Below are 25960 nucleotides of genomic sequence, written 5' to 3'. Positions count from 1 at the left end.
TTCTAAGGGTCCTGTCTACAACTGAACTGTTTCCAAGAGAGAAAAACCAGATTTAACAGACACACCTTCATAACAGGAGAGGTGAACTGATGTCTTTCCTTCTGAGGTTCATCTGAAGTCACTTACCATAGAGAAGTATCGTTCAGGACTCATTTTGAGGTATGTGTGTGTTTGAATGTGTCTCCGTTTTCAGGACGCTTTGCATCGAAACGCGTTATTTGTCGTTGTAGAAATGAGAGTCGCGTTATTGGAAACAATGTTAATGTATACAGTCATATTTTATATTGATTATATAGTGAATGTATGAGACAATATATCAAACAATGAGCAATAGAACAATAAAGCGCTCAAATCACCCGCTTCAGAACGCACCAGAACAATGGCAAACAAATGTTTGAAATAATGAAAGTAGGCGCGTTTCATAAGACTGCATTCACAAATCAAAGTAATAATTAGTAATTTATACAATATTTTTTTTGAATAGTTAACTTGTAATAAATAAATATATATATATATATATATATATATATATATATATATATATATATATATATCTATATATAGGCCTATATATATATTTCACTTTTCAATTTATTCAGTATTTTTTTTTTTTAAATTCTATTATTTTCACGTTCTTAACAAATGGCTGCATTTCAGAAAGTAATAATGCATGCAGGTTGAGTAAAAAAAGTATAGAGTAGCATTCAGCAGTAATTCCAAGCACATGGGACATGTCATGTCTTGTCTTGTCTTGTCATGTTTTCCTCACTGTAGAACAGTGTCAAATTTAGTGTAAAAGATTTCCGTTTAAAGTTGCTTTTGTCTTATTCATACATTAGACCTTCTCATTTATGACACAAACTAAAGGGGAACTTAATAATATTTGAATATTTCTAAAAATAGATGTTTTAGTGTTATTTTAATTCACTTTTACAGTAAATATTATGCCCAAGTGAACATAATCTGAGCACATGCTCAACAGTGACTCTGGTTGCTAGTAGAGATATTGCAGTATGTTATTTAATGTTCAGTATGATCATATTGAAACAGATTTTCTGTATTGGAGGGGAAGTTGGAGGGGGTAGCAATGGGTTGGTTCCGATCACATGTGTTTGCAATTTGGAGTCTGTTTTGTCAAACGCCTTACATCTGTTTTTTGATCTTTGAACCAGTCCCCCACTAGTGCTAGTGAAGTCTTCCCGTTTCTGTTTGCCTATCTCTATATCTTTTTTTTTCTTTCTCACACACACAAACACACACGCTATCATTCTGTGTGTGGTTTCCGTTCTGTAGAACCATGAATGTGACAGAGAAAGTGAGATATAGAGAAAGACAGTGTCATGACTTCAGACTTCCCGTACATGGTGATGCTAGTCTCTTGCGGATGGGTAGGACAGTGGAGTTGAGTGATTAGAGGCTCTCTGGGTAGTCACTCGATGTCCTCAGCCTTACAAAACAGCATATTAGGTCATGGGTTGGTTACATTAAGAAATGTTCAGTCCAAACTGTTCCGACTAGTATTCTCAAATCAGCTTTTACACGTGGGGTCAACCCGGGGTACATTATGCTTCCTTAATTGGACCTTTCTCAATAGTTTTCTTTTGAGCTATAGATGATGAGATGGAGAATTAAACAATGTATGTACTTTGACATGTTATTAAATGCATTTAAATATTAAAAATTAATACTTTGGCTTATTTAGTTTCCTGGTAAACTGGGAATGTACTTTTTCTGGAATTACCTCTTCTTTTTTTCTATTTTTTAGCTATCTGAACACACTATGAGTCAGCAGCATGCTCGGGTCTAGACTGAATTTTGTCTACACTGCATATTGAGTGCATGCTGGTGTGCATTTATATGCAGCGTATTGATTAACCTAATGAACATGTTGCTTTAGAGGAACTTCTTTCTGTTGTGGGGCAGTGGCATTTCTGTACGCTTGATACACATCAATATGGATCTTTGTTTTGGTCTGCGTGTTCACGTGTGTATGTGTCTCCGTGATGCTCAGTGTGCTTTGTTCTGTTATAGCAGAGCTGTTCTTTGACAGGTCTCTTTGTTTCCCCTTGTCTGCCCGTTTATAACACATACCTTCTCTTGTATCTCATATACATATTAAAAATGATGATAATACATCATTTTAATATGACTGCATATCTGCTTCTGGCACACAAAGGATTATGAGCTATATCTGCTCATTAAAACATGATGCAATATTCATGTAGGGTTTGAAATCATAAAGCACAGAGTGCATGTTTATGTTCTTTGTTTTCTCGTTTCCATGGATTTCTGCGGTGACGTTGACACCCAGGGGTTGGATTTTGAGTTGTTATGCTAAACAGCGTGCGTTATGTTTTGAAGAATGGGTCGACATTAGGATTTGTTGCTTGGTTGATGGTTTAAGGCAGGAAATTGTAGAACAGATAGTTTGCATTCATTATTTTGTCACATAGAAGTGCATACTGTGTTTTTGTTGGGGCATGAACAAAGAGTTTTGCCCCGAACCCATTATTAATGTCTCAAGCGTCTCTGGCTTAATGTTAGGTGCGCGGCACAAAAGGATGGAGAAATGAGATAATATGCGGTTATATGTGTGATGCAGAATGTTGTTTAATATATAAGGGTTTGTTTTTAATGAACATGTGTAGAGCGATATCTTGTGCATTTTGTGTAGGAGAAATTAGCAGTGGGAGAATAAATCTGGGTTAGGATGGGATTCTTTTAGCATCACGTTTAATGGAATCATAGTTGCTTTATCGAATTAGAATGGTTTTAATTTCAGACTTGAATTATGATGTAGGAAATTGCATGCTGTTTTCTTTTTGTCTTGTGGTTGTAATCTGTGTAATTTACACCATCATAAAAAAGTCTGTGTAAGCTGTAGCTTTTGCATATTGTTTGCACATGAGTTTAGGTGTATGTTTGTGTGAATTATAGATCTGTAGCGTAATCTAGACAAGGACAGCTGTCTGTAAATCCTTTAGTCGGATCTGACCAATAGCTGCTTCGCATTCTGTTGCTGACATTGATTCCCCCCCCTCCCTTTAAATCAAACAAAGAAACATAACAATCAGATACCTCTTCTCCCTCACCCGACATGGTCCAAGAAAGCTCACGGGGCATAGTGAAGGCTGGACTAATGGATATTGTGTCTGATTCATGACCACAAGATAAATCTCAGATCTTAATCAGGATGTCATAGACACGGATAAAACATTCTGTTCTGTGGAACATTTCATATTGTCTTAATAGAAGCCCAAAATGCTTGAGAGGTGATGTGTCATTGTAAATATAACTAGATATTCTCAGTTTTGTGAAGAAATGTTGCTAGTCATAATTCTTGGTGGTTGCTAGGATGTTCTAGGTGGTTTCAAGGGTGTATTAGACGGTTGTTAGGATGTTAATGGTGGTTGCTAGGGTGTTCTAGGTGTTTACAACTTTCTAGGGTGTTCTAAGTGATTGCTAAAGCGATAGGTGGTTGCTAGTGTGTTCTAGGTGGTTGTTAGGATGTTCTAAGTGGTTGCAAGGATGTTATTGGTGGTGTTAGTATGTTCTAGGTGGTTTCTTGGATGTTGTAGGTGTTTTTTTAAGATCTTCTAGATGGTTGTGAGGGTGCTCTAGATGGTTGCAACTTGCTAGGATGTTCTAGGTAGTTTATAGGATGTTGTAGGTGGTTTATAGGATGTTTTAGGCGGTTTGGAGGGTTCTCTAGATTTTTGAAACTTGCTAGGATGTTCTTGGTGGTTTCTAGGATGTTGTAGGTGGTTTTTGGATGTTCTAGGTCATTTCTAGAATGCTGTAGGTGGTTTTTGGATGTTCTAGGTCATTTCTAGAATGCTGTAGGTGGTTTTTGGATGTTCTAGGTCATTTCTAGAATGCTGTAGGTGGTTTTTGGATGTTCTAGGTGGTTGGGAGGGTTCTCTAGAGCAGATAGTTGCAACTTGCTAGGATGTTCTAGGTCGTTTCTAGAATGCTGTAGGTGGTTTTTGGATGTTCTAGGTCATTTCTAGAATGCTGTAGGTGGTTTTTGGATGTTCTAGGTGGTTGGGAGGGTTCTCTAGAACAAATGGTTGCAACTTGCTAGGATGTTCTAGGTCGTTTCTAGAATGCTGTAGGTGGTTTTTGGATGTTCTAGGTGGTTGGGAAGGTTCTCTAGAGCAGATAGTTGCAACTTGCTAGGATGTTCTAGGTCATTTCTAGAATGCTGTAGGTGATTTTTATGATGTTCTAGGTCGTTTCTAGAATATTGTAGGTGGTTTTTAGGATGTTCTAGGTCATTTCTAGAATGCTGTAGGTGGTTTTTAGGATGTTCTAGGTGGTTGCGAGGGTGCTTTAGATGGTTGCAACTTGCTAGGATGTTCTAGGTGGTTACTTACACCTGTTTTATCACCTCGATGCAAAAATCATTGATCTGTTGAGCGCTCTTCAACAAGCCACATGATCTGAGGTATGACTAATATCCATAGCACAAATGTTGCCGAAATTTTATACTTGGACTGCATGTTTGTTCAAATCACTAATCCTAGTGATACTTCTCTTGTACGAGCAATACTAATAGTGATACTTCCCTCAGCAAGCACCACTAACAAAACTTGCTGTCTATTTTCAGGCGTACACACAAATGGCATGCATTGCAGACACTTGTAGTTTTTTTTTCTTTCAGGTTAAATACATCTGTCTGTGCGGACAGACAGTGCCACGTCAGCAGACTCTTTGATGGCTTATCCTCTTCATTGAGGGCAGCAGTTGGCATTTTGTTGTCACGCCTCTGAGTGGAGTGTTTGCAGTTTTTAGACTTTCCTGTATATAAGCCCTGTGCATTTAAATTTATGTTTTCAGTGTAAACGCTGGGTATGTGAAATTGTATATTTAGTTTTTTTTATCTGCCTTTTTGTCACATTGACATAGTAAAATAGAAATAGGACAGAAAAATGATGGGAGGAATAAGGTCTAATAATGACGAAAGATAGATTCGAAGTCATGTTGCCTACATGAGCTCCACGGATCAATGTGTCAATCCACTCTGCGATTTTTCATTACTTGAAATCATTAGTCAGTAATCCTAAATGTCACATCCTTTTGGATGCGTCCACACACGTCCCCAAACATACATTAGCACCTCTCACACGGCTCTTTAACGTAAGCTGTGACCCAGCAGGTGCTGGCCACAGCTGAGCAGAATCAATGGCCCCTCTGTTCCGCTCTCTTTGTTCTATAGCGCACAGTTGCTGGATCCCTTCATATACATACTTGCACACACCTGACCCATTCTGGACAGTTGCTGCACCCCTGATCTAGTCCCCATATGGTCAGGGGTTTTAACAGTGACCTGAGCATGGAGATGCTGGTTTAGGTTTAGATTACAGCGTTTGGCTTGATGGGATAGTTCACCCAAATATAAAAATTCTTTCATCACTTACTTTCTCAACCATATGGCATTCCAATTTGACACAACAGAAGATATTTTGGAAAATATCCCTTTTTTTTTTTTTTTTAAATATTCAAAAATGAATGCGTCAAAATACATTTTTTTTTGTGTGTGTTCCGAAGAAGAAAGTCATACAGAATGACACGAGGGTGAGTAAATCATGACAATTATATTATTGCACGATTTTTAACGGATAAATAATTTATAATAAATACTGCAAGAATTGTCAGTTTTGATTTCACAGAACTTCATTATCAGTTATCAAATGACAACAATCCAAATATGTTGTCATTCAAGAAGCCAGTTCACTTGAATATGACTCATATTAGGAAAGAAAAGACGACCACAATTTCCATTTCATGCTTAACTTATTATAAAGAAGAAGACTGATTGATAAAGAGTTCAAAACATGCATGAATCCTGACTATTATCACGTTTTCTTGGTCTGCTAGTCAGACTTTGAAAGAATTTGACACGTGCAAGATGAACTAAATATGAATTATTGCTTTAGTCAGACTGAAATTAAACTTTTAAAACATTATTATTATTGTATGGTTTATATTGTGTAGTTTACAAAGACCTGTATGTCATAGATCTATTTGAATAGTTTTTAGTTAAGGTGATGGCAAATTCTCTGTTTGCGTATTAGAAAGCCTTTGCAGGTTCATCACATTCCTGTGGTATGACATAACATGGTGTTACACTCGCTGAACAATCTCCATTCATGCAGTATATCTCTTTTGGAGATCCCCTCTGAAGGCCTCTCTAACAATACACACACACACAAAACTAACATAATCTACAGTTAATAATACCAACACTGTACACTCAACTCATTGCTTTCTCATTTTACCCTCACGTATGACTGTCATAAGACAGGTTTTATAGTCATTTGGTGTTTGGTCACAGCTTAAATAGAATCAAGTCAAGACTTGAAGCAAGAGCAGAAAAAGTTTGAGGTTAAAGACTTGTGGGGTTGGTGGGTGAGAGGAACAGGAAATCATTTTTTTCCCCTTTACAGTTAGCACTATGCCCCCACAGAATTGAGAAAAGGCACAAATGTGTGTAAGCAGCAGGAGGTGGTATGACGATGTTTGAACGCGGATGTCGAGATAGTGTGATCTTTAGTATCATAAAGTTTTGACCTACCCAACCAACTGAGTAAGAGTAAGAATATAAACTTTATGTTGTGAAAAACTTAAGTGATACATTTGTCTTTTGTTGTACATACTGTATAGCATGCATGATGGATTTGTATCTATTGGTAATTTGGTACAATGCAGTAATAGACACAATACCAGCTCACATATTTAGCAAATTTGCTTTGTTTTTCTTGCCTAAACCCATGGATGACAGTTGGTGAGGATGTGTTTTTGAGTAGGTGAGGATGTAGTTTCCTCAGTGGTGTTGTACTGTCAAACAACATCTACATAATTTTACTTGGTCATTTAGTCATTTTATATACCTTTTTGATGGCTTTTTTAATTGACTTCTGTGAGGCCTATAAAGAGGTGATATCATGAGAAATAATGTGTGCATGAGGAGTCAGAACGACTGACAAAGTTGCTTGAGGAGGGCAAAAACTTTCTTTGCTTGTCTCTTTGTATTGTTTTTAGCATATTATTTTGTCACAGGTTAGGTGGCATTTACACAACACCATTTTCAACTAAAAACTGAAAACTTTTCACGCGTTTTGGCTGGCCATTTACACGACAGGGGCGTTTTGTGGGCCTGAAAATGCAAACTTTTGAAAATGGGTGTCAAAGTTTTTGAAAACTACAAAATATACTACAAAATATACTACAAAACCGTAAATTTGTGAAAATGGTGACGTCATGTGTATTGTGTTCAGTCTATCCACCTTATTATTCAACACGGAAGTAAGGTGTTTTCTGTGAATGTGCAAGACTTCTGATTTATTTGCCACAAGGAAATATAGGGACATATCTAGAAGAATATCAAAGTACAGTAAACTGTTAAACTGTTTGCGCTACAAACCAGTGTGTTTATAATTAAGACAATACATCTAAATAATATGGTAAGAAATACCAGTTTGCAATATCAAGCAGAATAACAAGCTGTTTTGTACAGCTAAAAATAACTGAAAGCGAATGACACCGGAAGCCAGACACATTAAATTTACAAATACCCGCTCCCGCTCTAACCTGAAAAATAAGGTGGATAGACACGTAATGTTTTGTTACAAAGTGACATCGCCAACTACTGGCCTGGCATGCATAATACAGCATTTTTAGTACACATTGTCATGGAAATGTACCCTAAGGGAGAGGGTGATAGTCATGAGAAGCTAAATTATGAGACTTTTTGATTAAAAAAACACTTGATTATAACATTATTGTGTAACAGGAACAACAATGAAATATAAAAAAATGCACAATATGAGCTTTTAACTAAGGACAAAAGACTCTGCGATTTCCACTTGCAACTACACGCTTACACACATAAACAAGTGCTTCCTATTCCCAGTATGCAGCAGTGTTATGACATCTCCTCATCACATGAGCTAATTCTCTTGTGGTTTACTTAAGGTCAGGCCTTGAAATGCCAGAGGTCCTGCCTTTACTCAGACCGGAAATTAGAATAATTCTGGACCTTTCATCCAGATCCAGCTATAGCCTCCTAAAACGCTGCAAAACATGATGATTTGCCATATTGTATGTCAACAGCGTTTCATTAATCAAGCCTATTGAATTATTGACTTTGCAACATGTAATGTTGTTTTTGATATCCACAGACACCAGAGAGCAGCACAAGGAAATGTTATTGTATTTTTTTTAGTTTGAGCGTGAGAATAAGACAGTCCAGATGCACTTATCTCTTTTGACCTGATTCCTGTGTTTATTAGTGTATAACATAGCTCTTCTCCACTGCCACAGATACACAACCCCCACAGCAATGCCCAGGTGCGTCCACAGATGGCATGAGCACGGGCGCTGTGTTGGTGTTTTGTCTCAGCATTGGCATATGGACTGAATCAGTTTTATTGTTATTTTGTAGTTTGACTGTAGTGAGTTGTAACATGGTTGAGCTTTGTACAGGTGACTTGTTTTAATCATACAGATTATAAACAGATTTCAACCATATGTTATGGAGTTCAACTATTTTTTTGTATTTTCATTTGAATGGCTAATGTAGTGGGGGTGATGCAAGCAGTTAAATGCTAGTAAGATGAAGTGTCTGACCTCTGACCCTCTAAGAGAAGCCCATAAATGTTTATTTCTCTGTGCTGTAGGAAACCCGCTTGGTTTATGAGATTTAACATTTTCCACTGGACCAGCAAAATTAAATGGATGAGATTAAAAATCAGTTTAGGATAAGTGTGACTGTTTTTGCTGTTGCCTTTAAAATAGATAAAGATGACTTGACTATATAAATAATATTGAAATAAGGCTCCTGTTTCAATATACTTCCCCCATATACTTTGATTGTGAGTGTAAGTCAGTCCATCTATTTATGTGGCTACTTGCGCATATTTATACTGGACTATTCATTTAAAGGATTACATACAATCAGTTTTCTGTTCCTAGTTGGTTAGTGGCGGTCTGATTCATTCCTGTCAAGGAAAGACAGGCGGTTCATGAAAATGAGGGGGAGAAATGAATCGTCTAGAGGACTGTTGATACGAATTGATACCTCTGTGGTCTGTAATGACTGGCGGGGTGGGACGTGGGGTGGGGGATGGTCCGGAAAGGCCTTTATACAAGAATTGGGGTTTAGTGTTTAGAAAAGCGTGTAAGGGTTTTCTTGAGTGTTGGGTTAGAAATGAATACATTATGAAGAATAGGAGAAAGTGACAGCACTACAGTACTAGTGAAAGGGATTTTGGTATTGGGGAGGGGCTAATATTCCCTCCTGCTGTGTGTAAACGGTGCCCAATAAGGGTCAGATGGTGCAATAGACTGCCAGCTGCTCCCTTCCTCCCTGCATGTCTCTGTTCCTAATGAAAGCGGAACAAAGAAGTGGCATCCTTTCCACCTCCTCCTCATCTCTCTCTGTGTGTGTCCCAGTACTGGAGTCTCACAAATAGCTTAATTTTCATCTCCAAAATGTGACCAAAATGGCAATGGGATTTTTTTAGAGTTTGTCTGTTTCCTGTTATTGCCGCCCCATGTCTTCGTTCAAGGTCTGTGTGTGTGGGCATTGGAGAGATGACTGGAAAAGGAAGCTAAGGGTGATTGATTAAGGTGCGGCTACCCTCTGGTCTGTCCTATTATGTTGTAGTACATAAAATCACAAATCCAAAAACATATTGGGCTAGACTGTTGAGAGTATTACAGAAATCAGTATTGAAATCCCCTATCATGCTGTTGGGGTCACATTTCAAGCCTGTGATTTTTGGATGTGATCTTTAGATTGAAGTCGTGCAACCGCATGACTCTTAGCAAATCTGCACAAACAATGATCCAAGTATATAAACACAGAAATCATGATGATGTCGCTGTGTGATCATTTGCAGTAATGGTTATTGCTCAAAGGGAGTTGTGGGTGTTTTCTTTTTCTGCATTTCCCCAGCTTTTATTGTGGAAGTGTGTAGGCATGTGTGCATGTTAGTGTGTGAGTGTGTGTTTATTTGAGAGGGTTGATAAGGGCCATCCAAGTCATTATGAACTCTTGAAAATAAGACCAAACCAAAATCTGGTTCTCGGAATCTGATCAGTATCAGCACTTGTACCGCTTCACCTTTTGTATCACTCCGCTTGCGGGACCTGTCATGGCGGTTGAGCAAATCTACCATATTTGTTATAAACATTACTTGCAAAATGTAGTTTAAAGAGTTTTTAGGCAAGAATGCAGTTATTTAGACCTCAAATATGTGACTCATATATAAACATAGTGCCTATTTTACTATTTGTTTTGACACATTCGCAGATGCGAGCTCCAGGCCATCAGCGGCCGTTCAGTGCTCATGTTCCCACAGAGAACAGATGTAGATAGTGGTTAAAAATATAGTTAATTTGGGGTATATCAAATGGGCAATCTTTGATCTTGTTAATCTATTACTTGTTCCAGAGTGAAACAATTTGGTTTAAGGGGAAAATTAAATTTCATAACTAACCTAAATCCTGTACTGGAGCGCTACTTTTGGACATTTGACTGAATTGTTTGCTTGTGTTTGTCTTTTATAATGGCTAATAATGCAGGCTTGAGCTCAACTGTTAAACTGTCAAATTGAGATTTGAATCCATGGCGGAAGGAAGTAGTTCTGCAAAAAAGAGGGTTTTTAAAGACACTCTGTTGTTTCTTATTTATTTACACACTTGTGCCATTGAACTGTTGTATAAATGCAATATCACATCCGTAGCCATGCGATATGGCTGTATATTATCATGCTGTGATTACCTACAGCACTCAGCCGCTACGGCCGAATCCTAGCCGTGCTGATATACAGCCATATCGCATGGCTACGAGTATGATATTGCTCTTATATATAAAGTGTTCCTTTAACACAATATAAATGCCAGTCAGTCGCTGTAAAGATCAGATTAAAATAGGAAGCTTGTTTCTGTCTGATGTATTCTTTAGAATGATATTCATCACAAACAGTTTAACAAACACTTCCATATTTTATTGTTGTTTTTCTGGTGTTAGGAATAATATAGGCCACGTTTTTGAACAATCATTGACTTGTAGATGTGGTAGTCATTTGCATGTCTTCAAATACTAAGTATGGAAAGCATCTCAGTACCAATAAATAGTGTTTTTGGATTGGGGAGAAAGTTTTGAGCTCTGAAAGTTACAGTGTGTTTTGCAATGAACTGTTTCAAAAGATCAAGGAAAATGTGTTTTGTCATGATATACCCGTTTCTACCAAAGTCATGCATATTGCCCAATTTACGACCAAGTTAACCAAGACCAAGTTAATCAAGTACAAGTTAAGTTTAATCACTTGAATTAGTGTTATAAATTTAAATGATTCAACTTAACTTGATCTAAATGTCTATTTCTTGATCTAACTGGATTTTTAAGTCTTAAACTTCAAGTGGAGCATAAACAAAAGCACAGCACATTTTAAACATTAATGCAAATCTGGCTGATATGCATGATCGCCCATATGTATTGTGATGTTAAATGAGAGTTGGCCCCTTCATGTGCAAGTCTATGTGCTGGAACAAGGTACAAGTCTGAGGACTGGCAAACAGATGCCTGCCTAACACCTCCAGTCCTTTTTAATGAGTGACTAGACGGTTTAAAAGCATTCCTTTAGTACTTCCATGCACAAACATAGACATGCATGTAAAAAAATGCTCTGTATAATTATCAATGCACAATCGATCTGAAAATATATTGAAATTCTCAGCCTTGGACATGCCCATGTGCTTACTGTTGCGCTGGTCACCATAGAGACGTCTGTGCCCTGCGCAGGGTTGAAGAGTGCAGCTCTGTAATTAAAAGCTGGATGTGGGCCTTTTATTAAATACACTTGTCCTGCAGGGCTGCCTGTGCAGAGACTTAAGCAGATAAGCATTGCACAAGCCATGCAAAAAGTGTTGTTGATACTGTGACATGAAGTTTAATGGCATGCAGTTTACACTCTATTTAAACATATTTAGTTATGTACCTGTTAAAGTGATAGATAACACAAAATGTAAAAGCTGTCAATATATTTACTCTTATTTTCCAAAATTATATGACTTTCTTTATGCATAACACCAGAGTAAAAATATCTTTAATTTTACAGTGAATGTGGGTTGGAAAAAAGCACTGTAAAAAAGTCATAAAAGTGGTCTATGAACTGTGGGCTATATTAACGCAATATGATAGCTTTGTGAGAAAGTCTTTTTTCACTGATATTCTTATCGATAATCACTTTGTCAAGATCACTGACTGAAGTAAGGGAAGTAAAATAGACAACTGAATCAGTCAAAGCCAGCTATGGGTGCAAGTTCTGTTGTTACCGACTATTTATAAACAAAAACAAAAAAATTAAAAAATTATAGGAACTTGTGAACAGAGTTGGCTAACAATGCCTTTGGGAAATGGACCCCAGAGCACTTTTGTGAACTGAATCAATTGATTCATTGAAAATATTCACATCAAAAGAATAATTCACTCCTAAATTCAGTATCATGATCATGGTTTCTCTCAGAAAGTGAATAAGAACAAACTATTACATATAAACTATTCTATGACTTTTGAAATTATAGTATCTGAGTCTTGTGAACCACTTTTATAATAATTTAAAGGCGCAGTATGTAGGATTTCTGTCCACTAGAGGCCTATTCAAAACAAAGGAGTAGCTTGATGACACCAAGTTTGAGCGCGGAATATTGGGACATGTGGTCTTCACCTCAATGGACTGTGCAAAAGAATAGGGATAGGACTCGGGAAGAAATCATGTTCATGGATGCGATTATTAACGTTACTGTAGTAAGAAGCAGAGCAGGACCGAGTGTTGTGGGAGCTGAACAAGGCCGCTGGAGCGATAACAATAATTAGTTTTCTGTCTATAAATATATCAAAACAGTTGTTCCCTTGTCTATTAAGATGTGTAATATATTAAAGCGTCTTTGGTGTTTCCATGGTTTCTACAAAATAAAACCGAAAACCGAGGGTAACGTGGGTATGACACAATTGACAAGCGACTCCTCACACATCCCGGAGCTTTGGTTAAAATTGCAATTTTCTCACGATTTACAAATAGTTGCAAACATTTGGGATATTGTAAGTACTCAAGTGAACAAAATATATAACACTGGCCTAGTGGTTTTTGGATATTTTACTGCAAAAATATTACATATTGCACCTTTAATGCAGATTTTTTTTTTTTTTCCTCATTTTGGAGACTGACAACTTAAATTCCCATTTGTTCACATTGATTATACTGAAAAGAGTGGCCAAAAAGATGATGGAAGCAATAAAGTCATACAGGTTTGGAAGACTGTGAGGGCGTGTAAATGTAAAGACAGAATTTTCATTTTCGGGTGAACTATCCATTTAACTAGATAAGATCAATGTACCATGTTGACTTGAGAAATGAGACTTCTTGTGAAACTCTCAACACAAACTTTCAACACATTTAGATTCCGATGTCAACAGGAACTACTCTTCCGTTACATCTGAAAAGGAACTTTGAGTGCAGATGCACACATTATAAAGCTGCCTTTGACTCACAGCATTAAGATAATAGCACCAGCATCCACTTTCCCCAAGGTATTCTTCCTGAATGCATAATGAAATTATGCTTTATGGTTGTAAATAATACTGAGGTGATATACCATATGCATGTGCAAACATATCAGAACGGGAAATACTAAAGTTATTGCAATATTGTTTAACTCAATTATGTGTATTTAAACAGTGAGCACAGTTAAAAAAGGCTTTAAACAAACATGGCCTACGAAGAGTGTTGATTTTGTCCTTGAAGAAGTGCCACATATTTAAAGCAGTGACATAATTTACTCTTGTCCTTGAAGCAATCGCATAGTGTTTGGAATGTCCTAATATTGTTCCTTAAAATTAAATTATGTCACGACACTGAAAACATGTGCGTCACTTGGCTAGTTGTAGACAAGAATGACCTCTAGCGGTCAGCAAATAAACTGCAGCTCAAATTGTAGCCTTCTCTACGTTGCACAAATAGGCTACTTAGACGTCTTTGATTCTGTAGTAAAATACAGTGTTGCCATTTTATTTCTTTTATGGAGTGATATAAATGTCATCTTGTGTACCAAAAGCCTGCACTGTTTCTAAATTAACTACTTATTTTTGAGGTTATAAGAAAGAAGATTATGAAAGTGGTAATGCATATTAATGTGTTAATAATAACAACACATTGATTTATTAAGAGCACTTTGAAATATTAAATACATTTCTGTTGCCCCATCACTTTAAACATTTTATTAATAGCTCTAACATCTATTATTAGCTCTAACTTCAAAGTTTATCCTATATATGGAAGCACACCTGTGTGAATTCTTTAGATGGGAGTGTTCATCATTTTATTGGCATGTATTTGAGGCCAAACTCTTTGATGTTTATATCTCGGCTGATAAATGATTAACAAACGGGATGTTCGGGGGAACTGTTCTGGCAGGGGTGGGTGGCTGGGCTGTTAGGTAATAAAGCATCAGGCGGAGTCAGAAGAGCTGTTTATAGTGCGCAGCGCTCTGTCAGAGATACAGAGCTGCAGTTTCATCTAGCTGTGGGAAGTAGTGCTTAATATCCTGAGATTTTGAAAAACGCTCAAACGCAGAGATGACAACCATGTTCAGATACCCCGTGTTTCCAGTCCTTCCAGGTAAGGTTTGGGGGGGGGTTAAATGTATGCGAGTAGTTGTCAGATAACTAGGATACACACTTTTTTGGCAATGCGGGTTAAATGTATATAAATGTATAAGTGAAAGTGTAAATTTCTTTAAATGTTTTATTCACCTTTTTTTTTATTTTATTTTATTTATTTTTTTTATTCCAAATACAAATATTGTCTTAATATGGTTAAAAAGTACAATTTGATATTATTTATTAATTTATTATTTTTTTATTATTAATTATTAGAATTATTAAACAGACAAAAAATACCCTAATACTGAGTTGACCTACATGTACTTAATGTATTTTACTTGTAATTTCACATTGTCATATGTGTGTCACATGGACACTATAACGTAAAGTATTTCAAGTGGTGTTTATCATGTTTATTCAGATATAGTTTATCAAATTGCCGGTTGTTTCAGCTTTTTAATTGGCTGTGTGCTGAATGATACATGCTTGTTTGTTAGTGTGTAACTAATGTCTAGTATCCGGCTGTAAACAACAACTATGAAAGATAACAGTCACATGGGTGCATCATTCATCATCTGTTTTATGATTTCAGATTAAAAAAGATAAACCAGCAAGAGAGTTTTATTTATTGCCTGATATAGAAGTTTCAGTGAAACCAAAAGTATGGGGTTTCTCCTATATATCCTAATATTAATAATAATAATAATAATAATAATAAAAATAATAATGTAATTAAAAAAAAAAGTATTTTGATCTGAAGGTTTAATTCTAACTTAATTCTTTGTTTTTTGTCTCAAATATTGTTTTATTTTTTTACATATTAAAATACATATACTCTAGGAAATGTGGTTTATGCTTTTCAAACACCATATCTGTCACACAATGTTTATGTGGCATGTCTAATTGATATATATATATATATATATATATATATATATATATATATATATATATATATATATATATATATATATATATATATATAAATATACACACATATACATACATACATACATACATAATATGTGTATATATATATATATATATATATATATATATATATATATATATATATGTCTCTGTAAACACATGCATTGATCGATGCTAATTGATATCGATTACATCTGTATTGAGTTAATAAGACAGCATTTTAAAAGAGCACATTTAAAGAAAGTTCTGGTGTTTTTTTTGCCTCATTCATGTTATTTTTAAAATGAAAAACATTTTTATTTAATTGCAGCACCTTTTGTTTATGTTGTAACAGATGTTCAAATGTATGTCTTTATTTAAATGTCTTTTTTTCAGGTCTGGACCAGGCAGACATACCAGAGGGACTGTCCCGTGCGCGGAGCATTATGGCTGAGCCAGACTATATGGACGGTGATGGCGATGATCTCATTAAGCCCAAGAAACTCCTCAACCCAGTGAAGTCCTCCAGAAATCACCAGGACCTACACAGAGAGCTCCTCATGAACCAGAAAAGGTGATGCACATACAGCCTACGTTAGATCAGTCCTCCTCTGTACTTCTTTCTCTGCGTCTTTCCTCTCAGAATTCACTGTTTCTTTTTGTTACTCCCCCACCCAGCTGCAATCGTGTTTACTCCTCTCACATGAATATGTGCATCATTTCCATCATCACTGCAGGCAAATTATCTGATCATCTTGTGTGGACATGTGCCAATTATAAACTATTTTATTTAGGACGTAAAGGCTGAAACAAGTCCACATTGCCAACCTTTTTTCATATAACAGGTTGCTATGAAAAATATATAACATTATATAAAAAACTATCTGACCACATTTGGTCACATTTGAGCAATCAGAATCAAGCATTCTGTGATAAATGCCTATATGAATCGTAATGCGTCATAAAAAGATCAATTTCAGCCATTCCACTGTTGAATATTTCACAAATGAGTTCTTAAAATGTTAGTGCGTTTCTGAAAGCTGATGCTGCCCAGAAGACTTTCAGGACAAGATGGATGATTTCCCCCTGGCAGATCCCTTTGTGTTTGTGTGCTGTATCTAGGCAGACAGGAACCAGGAAAAAATGCACTGGAAACAATAAGTTTGAGTCACTCGTTCTAGTACTCTCTGCCTCATTCTTTTTCTCGCCACCTCTCTCATTCTCATTGGTGATGAATTGTGACAGCAAGGGTATACACATGCTCCTTATTACGTAAAACAGTTTTTTCTTTGCAGTTGGAAGTTATTAAGAAGATCCCTTGAGGGTAGAAGTTGTTCTTGCAGATTTGATGCGAACAAAAACGGATAAGTCACGGCACAAGTCATTTATGTTGCAAGAAACATAACCCACACAATGTCTCGGTTACCAGCATGATTACATAAACTCCTGTCCACTGATTCTCACCTCCCACATTAGTTAAGCATCTAGAAATCTGTTTGTCCTCTGCTGTGCGTGCATAGAGATTCAGAATCCTCCACTGGGGATCTATTCCAGTGATTCCCAATCATGAGTATGTGTATAATTCAGCAGGTTCCAGGCAGTGCTTGAAAAGATTTTGCTTTGTTATCATACTTGTCAGTCTTTGTCACCTGCAAGACTTAGCTTGATACTGATTTGTAAAACAGAGTTGCTTGTGGGTGTTCAATACTTATTGATCTTGGAGTTCCATCACATAAAAGATAGCAAATCACTTTTATTAAACATCTAATCTGGTTCAATTTATAAATATGTTTTCTTGGGTGAAAAAAATCTCCATGATTGCCCCCAGAATAGCAAAAATTTGTGAAAGACACACAAGCTCAGGTGTTGTGTTAAAGAGAGAGAAAGTTTATAGAATGTATAGATTCATTAAAAAATAAATTGATAATAAATATTCAGTAGGGCTGGACGATATGACCTAAAATCAAAATCTTGATTAATTGAACATTTTACCTTGATTACTATTAATGAATAAATGTTTTTTGTTGTTGTTGCTTTTTACACTCATAGTTCACAGACAAGGTTTGTACTGTAAATATGCGATCTCACTTCGGGGCTCGGGCACTGTCTGTGTGTGCTGCACTTGAGTTCACCTCTGTGTTTCTTCCATGCCGCTGACTGGACAGGGTGGAGTCACATGACTGCACACACAGTAGTATGTTTTTAAGGGGAAAGTATTAACAGGATGTTTAATAAACATTTTAAATAACCGACATGGGAAAATTATTGATTTTCGGTTTCGGTTTCGGTTTACTTTCCGATTAATTGTCCAGCCCTAATAATCAGGGAAATTTAGGAGGCAAGGGAGGCAATGCCTCCTAAAAAAAAAAAATGGATGACAAAATAATCCATATTACAAAAAATAAAACCATGCAAATATTACAAAATGTGATATTAAATAGTAGGCGTGGGACAATACTCCGATTCTCGATTCGCGATACAAAGATTCCGGATCGATTCTGATGTTTTCTCTTTCAAATCGATTCCGAGCTTAGTTTTAACTAGCCTAGAGCGCCATCTGATGTTTTTAACCGCACATTCAAATGCTCACGAAGAAGAGTGCAGGACAGCGATCATGCATTTGGCATGTAAGATTAATGTAAACACAGCCCACTGTGATTACCCTTGTAATTTTCTTCAACCTTTTCAAACTTTATAAATGATTATTTTAGGTTTAAGTGGTATGTGTAAAGGAACTGGAAGCAAGCAGAGTACGGGTGTTTCTAAAGCACATAGTGCCATCTGCTGTTAAAAACTAAGCTCAGAATCAATTCAAGAAAGAATTGTGATACGGAAAACATCAGAATCGCTTCAGATTCTTTGTATTGCGAATCGAGAATCAATGTTTTGTCGCAGCCCTATTAAAAAGTGTATAAATTGTTTTTTGAAACTAACATTTTCCAACAGCGACACCAGCAAGTAAAGTTACAGTGGTACTAGTCTGCGTCTCTCTTGCCTCCCCTGAGCCTATTGAGTTTTAACACACCCCCTAAAGCGTGCAGATGGTTTGGTGTAGGGCTGTAACGGTTTTGGTAAGGTACGAAGATGTATATATTACTAATATTACTAATGGGGTTGTGGAGGTACATGAAATCTAATCACCGCACAGGCCTGTAGATCATAAAGAACCTCAAGAAAGAGGGGCTATAATTTCAATTTTCACACTTGTATTTTTCCTTAAGAGTCTTACTCGATATAGAGTGGGAAATTGAGTGTGTGTGCTTGTTTTGGTGTAGGAAAAGGGAACATTTCCATAATCTAAATGGGATTAGTTCCAGATGTGGTGCTCAGAGGGATGCTGAAAGATGGAGAGTTACATAAGAAGAATTACAGCATCCCCTAGACTTTCCTCCTACCCTTTCTCTGTTCTCTTTCTCTGACGCCCACCTTCTGTCTGCCTCCCACCCTGCTGTACACGAACACTCAAAGTGTTTCTGTACACTCAGAGTTATAAAATCAATTCTACAGCCAGGGCAGAAGGTGAAGAACACAGAGTGATGGAGAGATGGAGGTCAGGCTATATATAGTCTGTTGAATCATGTATTAGATAATGTATTGGGCAGGGTGGTCTTTATGTAATCGAGGCTGGCCTCCTCTTTGCTTTGTTTCTTATTGTCGCTATTCATCTGTCTCATTCTCTTTTTTCTCTTATATTGCCCAGCTGTCTGTGATGAGTAACCGCACATAAGGACAAAGTGACTGTTTCTAGCAGTTTCCAAGGGACCAGTGTGTTCCTTCAGACGGCAGTGTTATATAATCTCTGACGACACACACTAGAATTCCTGAGGATGTTTGTACCTTAGCCATTCACAGAATAGATGTATTTTTAATCTTTTCATCCCAGGTACAGCTACAGTAAAACCATCAGTCTTAAAGGAGTACTTTACCTAAAAGTAAACTTTTGCAATTATTTACTCACACTTGTCATTCAAACCTGTATATCTGACTTTCTTCCAAATTATATTCAAAACAACATTGTACCCCATTGATTTTCAATGTATGCACAATACAACACTTATGGGAATGATGTGAGGGTAAGCAAATGATCACTAGCCCTTTACATACAGTGTTTTGTGAGCCGATTTATGATCCAAAAGTCAATTCACTATGAAATATAACTTGTTTACTCAGTCTCAGACCCAACCATTGTTCTAGTTCTATCTGAACGACAAACAACCATAAAACCACACCTATGGACAAAAGCACATCCTTATCTTAATAGTGACTCAAATTAAGACAATGGCTTTCAAAAAGTTCAGTGGTCAGACTATTGCACCAGCCAGCAAAGTGTTGACTTTGAAAATGCTGCATCTTGTTTAAGCCTGGCTGTGCTAATTTTTATTTATTATTTCCTTATTGTAGTTTAAACTGGACTAGTTTAGACTCAAAGCAGAGAATTTCTAAATAACTCACACTGTTTCCAGTGAGTAAAAAAGTACCAAAATGACAAAAAACGAATTTTAAGACAAATTGGATTCTAGTTCTTTTCTTGGGATGGAAACTTTCCCTTTTCCACTTTCCAGTTTCCGCTTGGCAACACTATTGTTAATGGATTTATTCATCAATAAGATCTATGCCCTGAATCATTATCCAATGCATTGTTTATTCACCCTTATCATGTTTGTGGCTTGTAGCTGATCTGTAATTACCCTCATAAAGTTACCGTTCTTGCACAACAGACTCATTCCACCCATGTGATTAATGTGTGGTGTGCTGCTGTTGTTCTTATTTCTCAGAGAAAAATGAATATTTGGAGGGATAAAGTAAAATACTTTTCAGAAAATAAATCAGTGACATGACACAGAAATGGAGAACGGGCAGATGTGTTTTCTACACTCACCTGGGGGGGGGGGCATAGTTATATAACCGCTGTCCAAATAGCCAAAACATTTCATCTCCTATTTTCTCAGCTCTGATATTCTCATTAGCTCCTCTCATTTTTTCTTTATACTAGTCTAGACAAGTCTACAAGTTTTGGAAGGACTTACAAAGCAGTCAGCAAGTCTCTGGTGTGCCAGGCAGAGAGCTGGATTATGTTAAAACACAGCAGAAGAAGACAGATTTGTGTGTTGTTGTTGTCGTCAGTGTTATATTAGTATTATTTATATACTTTTATTATGTAGTATATATTCATATTTTGAATTAGCTTTCATTTTTAATTTTCATCTTAGTTTTAGCAATTTTATGCGCATTTGTAAAAACAACAATCAATATAGCGTTAATTTTTATTTCAGTTTTAATTTGAGCAATTTTAAAACTTCAATTTAAACATTTATTTCAGTTATTTGTCTTGGCAAGATTTCAAGTTTTCATTTAAGATTAAGTTTTATATAAATCTCATTTGTTTAAAAGACCTCCGAAGAACAGGTGAATCTCAACATAACACTGACTGTTACGTAACAGTCGGCCTTATTAATATGTACGCCCCCAATATTTGCATAATGCCAGCTCATGTTCAAGGCATTAGACAAGGGCATCTTTCTAAATGTTTCGTTAGCATGTTGCTAATGTAACTTACTGTTAAATGTGGTTAAAGTTACCATTGTTTCTTATTGTATTCACGGAGACAAGACTGTCGTTATTTTCATTATTAAACACTAGCAGTCTGTATACTTCATCAACACAACTTCATTCTTTATAAATCTCTCCAACAGTGTAGCATTAGCCGTTAGCCACGGAGCATAGCCTCAAATTCATTCAGAATCAAATGTAAACATCCAAATAAATACAATACTCACATAATCCGATGTATGCATGCAGCATGCATGACGAACACTTTGTAAAGATCCATTTTGAAGGTTATATTAGCAGTGTAAACTTTGTTTATGCACTGTTTAAGGCAAGTGCGAGATCCGTGGGCAGGAAGCATGAGCATTTAAATGGGCCGTAACATGAATCGGCGCATTTCTAATTATGCCCCAAAAATAGGCAGTTAAAAAAATTAATTTAAAAAAATCTGAACTGAAACTTCACAGACACATTCAGGGGACACCTTAGACTTATATTACATCTTTTAAAAAAACGTTCGATGGCACCTTTAATTTATATCAGGTTTGACTGAAAATGATTTTAATACTTTTAGATAAAACTAAATAAATAAGCAATGCAAAATTAATTATTAATTGTTACATTAGCCAGGCATTTTGAATAAATATTATATTGTAATTATTAATCATTAAATTGTTTTATTATCAGTCATCTGCCCTTCTAGATATCACATTGGCATCAGTCAATCACATCAGTTGACTCTTATTCAGCTTTTTTTTTTTTTAGTAGGGTAAATTTGAGAAACATGGGATTCAGAATTACGCAACAAAGATGTCACAGCAAAGTACTGTAATTTAAATAGTTAATCTCTGTACGCTTTAAATGTAAAACAGCCTCTGGACATTACGAACCATTTCCAATCCCTAAAACCCACCCTTGAATCCATCCATACTGGATTACACTATTTGGGTCAATCAGGATTTTCAGTCACATTATGTAACCCTATGGATTATTACTCTAAAGTGTGCTAGTCATCTCATCTTTTTGCTCTTTCATTGAGTCGGACCTCTGAACGAAATCACGAAATGGATGCTATTATGGTTTTAAACCCCTAACCCTAAATTCTAAACTTCAGAGTGCTCTGTTTGTGTTAAAATTATGCAAAGAGAAATGTGCTGTTACTCTTCTAAGCATTGAAATTTACAATTTTTGATGATAAAATAAACGAAATAGAAATAGAACGTGGCATCAAATTACTGTCAGGATTTTGTCGTGCAGTGCCGCATCCAGTGTAGACAGCATCACTGATGATAATGGGTTCTAATTGCTTTTGCCATGTCGCGTCGCTCACGTCCGGTGTAGACAAGGTTATGATTTTTAGGGTGGGTTCTTTTGATTTGTTTTGCTTAGCTATGGGTTTTGACTTGGGCTGCCTTTTCTAGCAATGACCCAGAACACCGCATAGCAACACCCTGGCAACCAACCACAGCACTCTTGCATCATGGTGGCGAGTTTTTCAGTGCTAATTTCCACACAATTTTTCAGAAAATGTAAAAATCTAGTCACTTATTGTCAAGTGTTTTCATCATCTCCTCGTTTTTGTTTATCACAGAGGCCTCGCACCGCAGAATAAACCAGAACTCCAGAAAGTGATGGAGAAGAGGAAGAGAGACCAGGTGCTAAAGGCTCAGAAAGAAGAGCAGGAGGCACACAAGAAAAGGTCAGACCTTGAGGTCGAGCTCATGAAGAGACGAGAGACACTTGAACAGGTATGTCCCCTCACATACGAAGACATTAGTGTACAATGAGCATATACAGAAAGTACTGACCAAAATGCTCTTTTTTTCCTGTTTAGCTGGAACTGGAACAAAATAAAAATGAAGAGGAGCAAGAAAACACCCCCGAGTTTGTCAAAATGAAAAGCAATCTGAGAAGAACCAAACAGGAAGTGGACGGGCAGGAGCGTGCCACCTAGAAACAGTTTCCATGACACATTTGTTGACATGGCAACTGGACTGTGGTTTGTGGGGATTTCCTGGTGTTCCTCCCCCAAGTGTCCCTGTGAAACAAGTGACTGTAGACGAACGGTTCCTGTTGCCTGCTCGCAGACGCAACCAGTATTCACGCAGCCTCTTTTCCTGATCAACAATCAAAAATAAAGAGGATTTGAAGAATAAACAACACGCATACACAAAAACTTTTGCACATGGGTGCAGCCTATTTGCCACTGGTTGACCGGCTTCAAAGAACATGCATGGCGGAACAAACAGAGACCACAAAATTACTTTTTGTTTTTTTGGAGGGGGGCACATATTATTTTACTATTTTATTTTCAAAACCTGAAATGGGACACTGGATGGACTCTTTTAAGCCAAAACAATCCTCTTTTATTTATGTTCAGCATAAGCTTTTGTTCAAAAGGGCTTCTCAAAACATTTTCTTCTTGGTTGATGATTACAAAAGAATGGAAACTAAAGTTACAACAATGCAAATTGTGATGCATCATGCTTGCTTTTTATGAATTGTTATATTTGTGCGCTCCCTCTGCTAAATTTCATAAGCAATACTAGTTCTAGTTTTGTGAGATTTCTTTGCAAATATTTTTGTTATACCTTTTTTAAATGATTACATTACTAATAAGTTAATACACTTTAGTTCAATGTGATATTAAACGCAAACGCATGTGTTTTCTTTCACTTGATTGGTAGTAGAAAGAGAAGATGAGATGTTTATTAATGAAGAAAAGACACATGGTTTTGTGTAGATTTGAGCCAATAAATAACCACTCCTTGTGTTCCTTTAAAACCTTCTTTTAATAAATATTATTTTATCATGTGGAATTCTTTAATTTGATCTCTATATGAATTTCTGTGTAACCAAGAAGTGTAAGTGATCTTATAAAAGAAGGTAATTCTTTTAAGATTTTTGTGCAGATGAAGAAAGTAGATGAAACAAGAAGAAAAGTAGGTGTAAGTGAATCAACTGGCATTTGCACATCCCACTACATAAAATGAGACTGTCCATATAAAGGGATAAACATGAGTCTAAACGATTCACAAGTAACTACTTGAGACTTCAAAAGCATTGTGACGTTTTGCTTCATTTTGTATCTGTTTAGTTAAATGCAGAGGTGCAATGTTAGGACACTGGCCTCTTAGATACTCAAAAATGCTATTAAAAGTAAAATAAGCAATAGAAATGAAAATAGAGCAAGTCTTAATTCCAGGGGTTCTTATGTAACTGCTGTGTTGAACAGCTGGCAGCAAAAGTAGGTCTGAGTGAACTGTGTCACAGACACTGAAAGAAGGCCTTTACAAAGATGTACTTATCATAGCTGAAATAGCAAGATCTGATATTAGCCCTATATTTTCAGAAGGACTCTTTGAATATTATACCATTTATGGCATTGTGTCTCAAAGGGAGTTTGCAACAGTCAGTGACGTGATCTGATATACTGATGTAAATGTATTTTTAAGAAAACTATCCCATTTGCACTCTCTCTTTACAACATTGTGCAAACAAAAAGTCCTGAGGCAATGCCCAACTCATGGAAAAATGGCAAAAATAATCTATGCCTCTGAACAAAATACAAGGCCTACCCCTGAGGATAAATTGACACACAACACAAAGAACAACAACCAAAGAAAAACAAGCTCCTGCTTTAACAGCACAAAGAACATGCATGCACTGTATATAGGGCTATCTCCACCAAAAACATACGTTAAAAAATGAACAAATTCCAAAATAAAACCAATTATATTTACAATATAAACACAAAAATGTAAAAAAACAAAAAACAAAAAAACTAATACACACATACATATACAAAAGTATGGCAAAGACCCTATGTCATTAACATGTGAGAGGAGAGATATGAAATTAATTTAGTGGAGTGCATCATGAAGATCATATTAAAAGAAGAAATAAATGCATATTAATATATTTTAATTGCACCTACTCTAAACATAATTTTAATTGAATGCTAAAAAAGTACCTATGACTAACTTCCACTACTGAATTTTCTGTTAGCAGGTATGGCAGGTTTGTATGTGTATATTTAATATTGATTTTATATTTAAATGTAAATTTCTTTGTGGTTGTTATGTGCATAGAAGTGCACCAAGTAACATCATAGGATTATTATTATTTATTAAACAACACATACAGGGGATACATTAAATAGATTTTGAAACAAAACACAAAAAAGGATGCATAAACAAGCAAGCAAAAAATATTTAACATAAATATCTAAGACTACCTATCTATCTATCTATCTATCTATCTATCTATCTATCTATCTATCTATCTATCTATCTATCTATCTATCTATCTATCTATAGATAGATAGATAGATAGATAGATAGATAGATAGATAGATAGATAGATAGATAGATAGATAGATAGATGCAGTTTTAGCAGCTTTCTTGTTGAGCGATGAACAAAGAGAGTCATAAAATAGTTTTAAATCAGTACAGAAAAGCGTAATGTTGGGCTTACAGTCAGTAACTTTACATTTATGAAGATGAAATAGGCCACAGATAGTTAGCAATTTTAACACATTGTCCATCTCCTTTGACCCTGTTTGCCAACATCATAGGATTAGTTGTCGGGCATCTTCTCATCTGATCAAGCAGTAATGTGGAAGACCTTTCTCATAACTGCACGAAACGGGCTCGGTCCCCAGGGGGCGCTTGGCGGCTCAGGAAACTACCTTAGGACACTTTTCTTAGTTTTACTGAATCTTACTGTGCATCAGTAAGATTCAGTGATATTATAATCGCTTACATGTAATAAATGCCGTAATCTGCCTCCGTCATACAGATGCAGATATGACCGAACACCTTTCTGTAAAAT

The 25960-nt window shown here is 36.2% G+C and overlaps 1 protein-coding gene across 2 annotated transcripts; it reads left to right on the top strand.

Moving 5' to 3' along the window:
- fam107b (family with sequence similarity 107 member B) lies at positions 1 to 23941 on the top strand. Of its 2 annotated transcripts, none has more exons than XM_067390112.1 (4): positions 1 to 159; positions 15977 to 16154; positions 22719 to 22875; positions 22962 to 23941. In XM_067390112.1, the coding sequence occupies exons 2-4, from the start codon at positions 16027 to 16029 to the stop codon at positions 23079 to 23081; spliced, it is 405 nt and encodes a 134-aa protein (XP_067246213.1). In that variant the 5' UTR covers positions 1 to 159; positions 15977 to 16026; the 3' UTR covers positions 23082 to 23941. The 2 variants fall into 2 exon arrangements, with proteins under 2 accessions (XP_067246213.1, XP_067246212.1); XM_067390111.1 differs by lacking the exon at positions 1 to 159 and adding an exon at positions 14531 to 14687.
- The last annotated feature ends 2019 nt before the right edge of the window (positions 23942 to 25960 follow it).

The sequence above is a fragment of the Chanodichthys erythropterus genome, chromosome 7 (assembly GCF_024489055.1).
Source record: "Chanodichthys erythropterus isolate Z2021 chromosome 7, ASM2448905v1, whole genome shotgun sequence".
Taxonomy (NCBI): Eukaryota; Metazoa; Chordata; class Actinopteri; order Cypriniformes; family Xenocyprididae; genus Chanodichthys; species Chanodichthys erythropterus.
The sequence above is the reverse complement of the archived record's forward strand: the minus strand, read 5'-3'. Positions and strand labels throughout refer to the sequence as shown.

Excerpts from the sequence above, each read along its gene's own strand:
- fam107b (XM_067390111.1), top strand. The coding sequence starts at position 14,645 with ATGACAACCATGTTCAGATACCCCGTGTTTCCAGTCCTTCCAG. Across the intron at positions 14,688-15,976 it reads CGTGTTTCCAGTCCTTCCAG|GTCTGGACCAGGCAGACATA; the intron begins GTAAGGTTTGGG and ends TCTTTTTTTCAG. Across the intron at positions 22,876-22,961 it reads GACGAGAGACACTTGAACAG|CTGGAACTGGAACAAAATAA; the intron begins GTATGTCCCCTC and ends TTTCCTGTTTAG.